At 44.5% G+C, this 4,568-nt stretch overlaps 1 protein-coding gene across 1 annotated transcript; it reads right to left on the bottom strand.

The window, feature by feature from the left end:
* Window positions 1-449: 449 nt before the first annotated feature.
* Window positions 450-2,914, bottom strand: LOC105561868. Its single transcript, XM_012012223.1, has 3 exons — window positions 2,682-2,914; window positions 995-1,214; window positions 450-641 (listed from the first exon to the last, which is right to left on the bottom strand). Exons 1-3 carry the CDS (start codon window positions 2,912-2,914, stop codon window positions 450-452), a joined length of 645 nt encoding a protein of 214 aa, XP_011867613.1.
* Window positions 2,915-4,568: the final 1,654 nt, after the last annotated feature.

Raw genomic sequence — 4,568 nt, 5'->3', positions numbered from 1 at the left:
AAGTGGGAATTTTTTTATATCTCGGCTTCCAAGACTTTATCCGAGATTTTACAACGATACATAGGCAGGCCATAAAAATCGCTTGATATGCACACCTCGCGAGCTCCCTCGCGTACCCTCGGGCATCGCGCGGGGAGGGGAGAAAAAAATGGAAAAGATGTCGCGCAGAATTTTAATCCTGTCTCGCGTATTCGCGGTTACCGCAAAGACTAAGGAGGAAAAGGACACGTTAGAATATCTTGGTTGGCCCGCACAAAGGCCGCGGCAAGTTAAGTGCGTTTATTTCGTACCTGTTAACGCTACAGGAATTTTTAATCTCGCAATAATAATTCGTGCAAATTCCGCGTGACGTCAAGACTGAAAGATTTTTCGCGACTGACTCTTTGAGAGAGAAATATCCACCGAGACACGCTGGTGTCTCGAACCTTTGATACGCACAATTTGCGAAATTACATTTCCGCGGGATTCTCGCCGGACCGTCTCTCCTGCGTCCTTTCCTCCGCCGCGTCGCAGGGGAACAAGAGATCCCGCAGCCTGCGATGCACCTCGGTCGACGCGCCGACGATGATATCCATACCCTCCACCACCGCGCGATTGTACGCCTCGAACACGGTGCACTTTATTTCCTCGAGACTCGCTGCCTGCGCGAGAGTTAACGTAAGCAGAATCCGCGCGTGCAATTCTTCATGCGGCGTAAGATTTAAAAAAATTGCCAATCGCAGTCGATTATTCTCCTCACTTGTGCTGGGTCACTTTCTTAAATCTTACGCCCTAAAGATCTCTGTGTAGACGCCTCAAAGGTCCGAACACACGAAAAAAATTAAACAGTAAAACTTAAGACTTAAGGGAAATGACAGGCGGGAACTTGAGCAGCCATTTTGAAACTTAAGCAATGCTGAAACTACCGATTAGTTGAAATTCTTAAGTCTCAAGTCTTACTGCTTAAGTTTCTTCGTGCGTTTCCAGCTTTAATGCAAATTTAACTCCTGTTTACCGGCCGATCGGGAAAAATCACGCTGGTCATCCTGTAATACAGATCCTCCGTCTCGGCGCCGTCGCCCCAGAGACCCTCCGTGCAGGTCCAGCAGATGAGAGCGGCGACAATGGCGCCTTTCGCAAAAAACGTCGCGACTCTGCAAAGTTTCGCGTTGGTCGAAAGTGGCGGAGGCTCCGGGGGAAATTCGCAGTACTGCATGAATAAAGGCGACGTATAAGTTTAGCATCGTGAACATCTTGATTCCAATTTCATCACGTCATAGCCACCTCAGAATTCCTGCATTTAACTTAATCTTCATTCATTTAAATAATTACCCTTGTCAAATGGCACCGAGTAAAGTTATATAAGAACATTCGTTTAAGTTTAATACGAAGAAGCGTAAATATTTGATTCGAGATAGTTGGACACGTATTTGAGACTCATTATTCAGTATCTGTTTTAATTACGCGGATACCGTTTAGGTTGAGATATTTCTAAGATCAAAGTGTCACGGAGGATTACGGAGATCGATACGCGATCTTCTGTTCCGCGCGGCAACTCGTCGTTATGCTCGACTTCCCGTCCCAAGATCTCGATGATGTCCTGTAACAGTTACAGGGCCTCCGACCGCCCTTCTCCATTAGAGACCCATCGCTATAGTAGTGTACACCGACTGTCGAGCTAATTCCAGGTAAACGCAACTACGTATCGACTAACCAATTCCGTACAGGTGCTCGAACACCATCATCTCGTTACCCGGCGTGTCAATATCGCGCGAGGGCCGAGTGAACGCTCCGACACAGCGACAGGCCACATGATTTAACCCAGAATTGGATGCCTCGTGAAATGTATGGCATAGTGTATCTAATCACATCGTGCCGAGAATTTAGACGTCGCGCTCGCGTTCTCCTCTTTCCGGCTTCTATTCGCCGGACATTCTGACGTTCCAGCGACGTTAAAGGCCCGAACACACGAGAAAAACTTAGGACTTAAGGGCAATGACCAATGAGAGTCGAGAACGTAAGCAGTCATTTTGAAACTTAAGCAACGCTGAAAATTTCGATTGGTTCAAATTATTAAGTCTTGAGTCTTACTGCTTAAGTTTCTTCGTGTGTTTCCAGCTTAACGCCGATACTTTTCTCTCCTCTGAGCATAGTATAAAGCCAACGGCACACGATACTATCTTTCCTACTGGATTGTTCACGAGAGCCAATCAGGACTTAGCTTTAAGTCAACTGATCTAAAACTCTGCATCCTTATTGGTTCTCGTAAGCAATCCAGTAGGAAAATAGTATCGCATGCTGTTGGCTTAACTAGTAGGCTCACTCTGTCATTTTTGGGCCCAACCGATGAGACAATTCGACTGGTCTCTTTCGCAAGGTTGTACCTTGATTTTACGCAACTTCTGGTTTTTATGCTTACACACTCTTTCTGGACCAGAATGACCAGTATGTGTGGTAGTGTAGCTTTAATGCGTACGTACCCTACACACACGCACACACACACACACGCGCGCGCCGCTGAATTTGGGTCAAAAACATGGCGGGATACCACGTGATTGGGACCGAAAAGATCAAAGGGCCGACAGAGAGTAGTCATAGTAGTTATACTGTGCCTCCAAGTTTGATTCAAACATTTGAGGATGCATTGTTGTACGAATATTTCCGCATAACATGTGTGTTTGCACCTCTAGAGTTAATTAAACCTTTGAGAACTTCGGCAGTCCCCCCTCACCTTTGGCGGACACCTCCTCTGCGCATCTTTCCAGGAGCAAACTTTAACCGCCACCGGTCTAGGGGTCCAGTAATCGCTCGCGCGATTAGGATCGCAGGCGGAATCTACATTCGCGCTAACGAGTCCCTGAACCTTCGGCTTTATACACGTTTTCGGATTGGACAGATTAATGGTCTGCACGACACACTTCGTCCCTCTCTTCATGTTGCTTCGTAATCTTCGCTCGACGAGTCGTGGTTGCCGATTCTACGCGAATCGCGAGGCACCCAGTCACTTCTTTCGACGCGAAACCTTTGCAAGTGGAATAATTAGGTACAGGTTAAAACCGGGAATAAGAATTTTAACAGGCTCCAATCTACTTTGTTGCTAGACATTGAAATTCAGGACGAATAGAAACGGATACATTTTATTTCAATGCACGACGAATCATTATTCCAGTATACATGACAAAAATAATGCTTCGCGCGCTAAGCTAAAATTAAACTTACATCGAAGATCGCGAAAAAATTTTTATGAAATGTTAAAACTGTCGACCTCCGAAGTATGATTTTTTCATTTCTTTCTAGTTGAGGTGTTTTACGGAGCTTCAACGAACGTCTGTTATACTGCAAATTTATCCGACGACATGTGGACGTGTGACATTTATTAAAATTGATTAGCTTTTGTTCGGGACACGTCACTCGTTTAACATACCAACTGCATCATCCTATTATCCACATTGGTACAACAATATATGGTATGTATATATTTATGAACTATTAATTCTCAATTATCGGAGCAAAAGTGCGTATACAGTTGAAAACTTTGCATTAAATTTAATTGATATCGCATGCTGCAAACAGTCTACGCAAAAGTTTGTGTTAATGTAACACAATGTGTTAAATTGCGATACTAAAACTATATTCATACATTAACGCAAAATAAATGTAAACCTCAAAGTAATTTGAAATAAACTTTGTATAAAATCAACACTTTTAACGATTTAATTAAGTAAAAGATTTTTACATTTTACAGTTGTGATAATTCAAATTTGTATACTATAGAATAAAATCAGCATTTCTTCTGTAAATTTTTAACCGACTAATCCTATCGTTAATAATACGGAACATATCCGTTGCGTAAAATTAAAAACGGGTGCACGTTGTTTTAATAATTTAACACTTGAGTTCAATTAATACAACAGCAACAAATTAACACGTGAATGTATTAACACGGAAATTTTGACCGGCATATTTTTCAACAAGGAAGCGCAAATATCTTCCAACGGTGTAAATGCAATTTTCGTTAACGGAGAGAAAGATGCATGTTGGATGCACCGGTCGTCGATTTCCTTACTGAGCGGCCGCCATCGGCAGCGACAAAGAAAACGATGAAAAAGTGCGAGAGACGCGCGAGAACACGTAACAGATACGGCACGACGCGCGCACAAAGGACCGGGTGGAATAATGCATGGCGGGTGCTTCGTCAACTTTGGTACGCAAAATTCTGTTTCGGGCCTTCTCCGGTGTCGCCCGTCCCCTACAAGCGCTACGTTCTGATAAGAGCGAATGTATATACATAAAGGAGTCGAGATTGCGACACGAGAAAGGGAGAGAAAGAGCGGGGGAGCAGGGCGAGAAGGGCTGAGAAAAGGGAGGGACAGTGCTTGATGAAACCCAGTTTTCCAACGAGGTCTTTGCGCCACTCTTCCCTTCCGTTCTCCATTTTGTTACTCGCGTACGGCGCGCGACTTCGCGATTCCTTATTCATCAACGCCATTGGAAAAACCCATGAAATTTGCATCCCGGCGGGATTCGCGCCGACGCGACGCGACGCATCGCTGACGGTTTATGGGTCATCGCCGCTTCGTATCTCTCCG

This window comes from Vollenhovia emeryi, unplaced genomic scaffold (genome assembly GCF_000949405.1).
Source record: "Vollenhovia emeryi isolate VEMERY1.0 unplaced genomic scaffold, V.emery_V1.0 DF939199.1, whole genome shotgun sequence".
NCBI classification, from domain to species: Eukaryota; Metazoa; Arthropoda; class Insecta; order Hymenoptera; family Formicidae; genus Vollenhovia; species Vollenhovia emeryi.
Note: the sequence above shows the minus strand (reverse complement) of the source record. Positions and strands in the feature narration are given on the sequence as shown.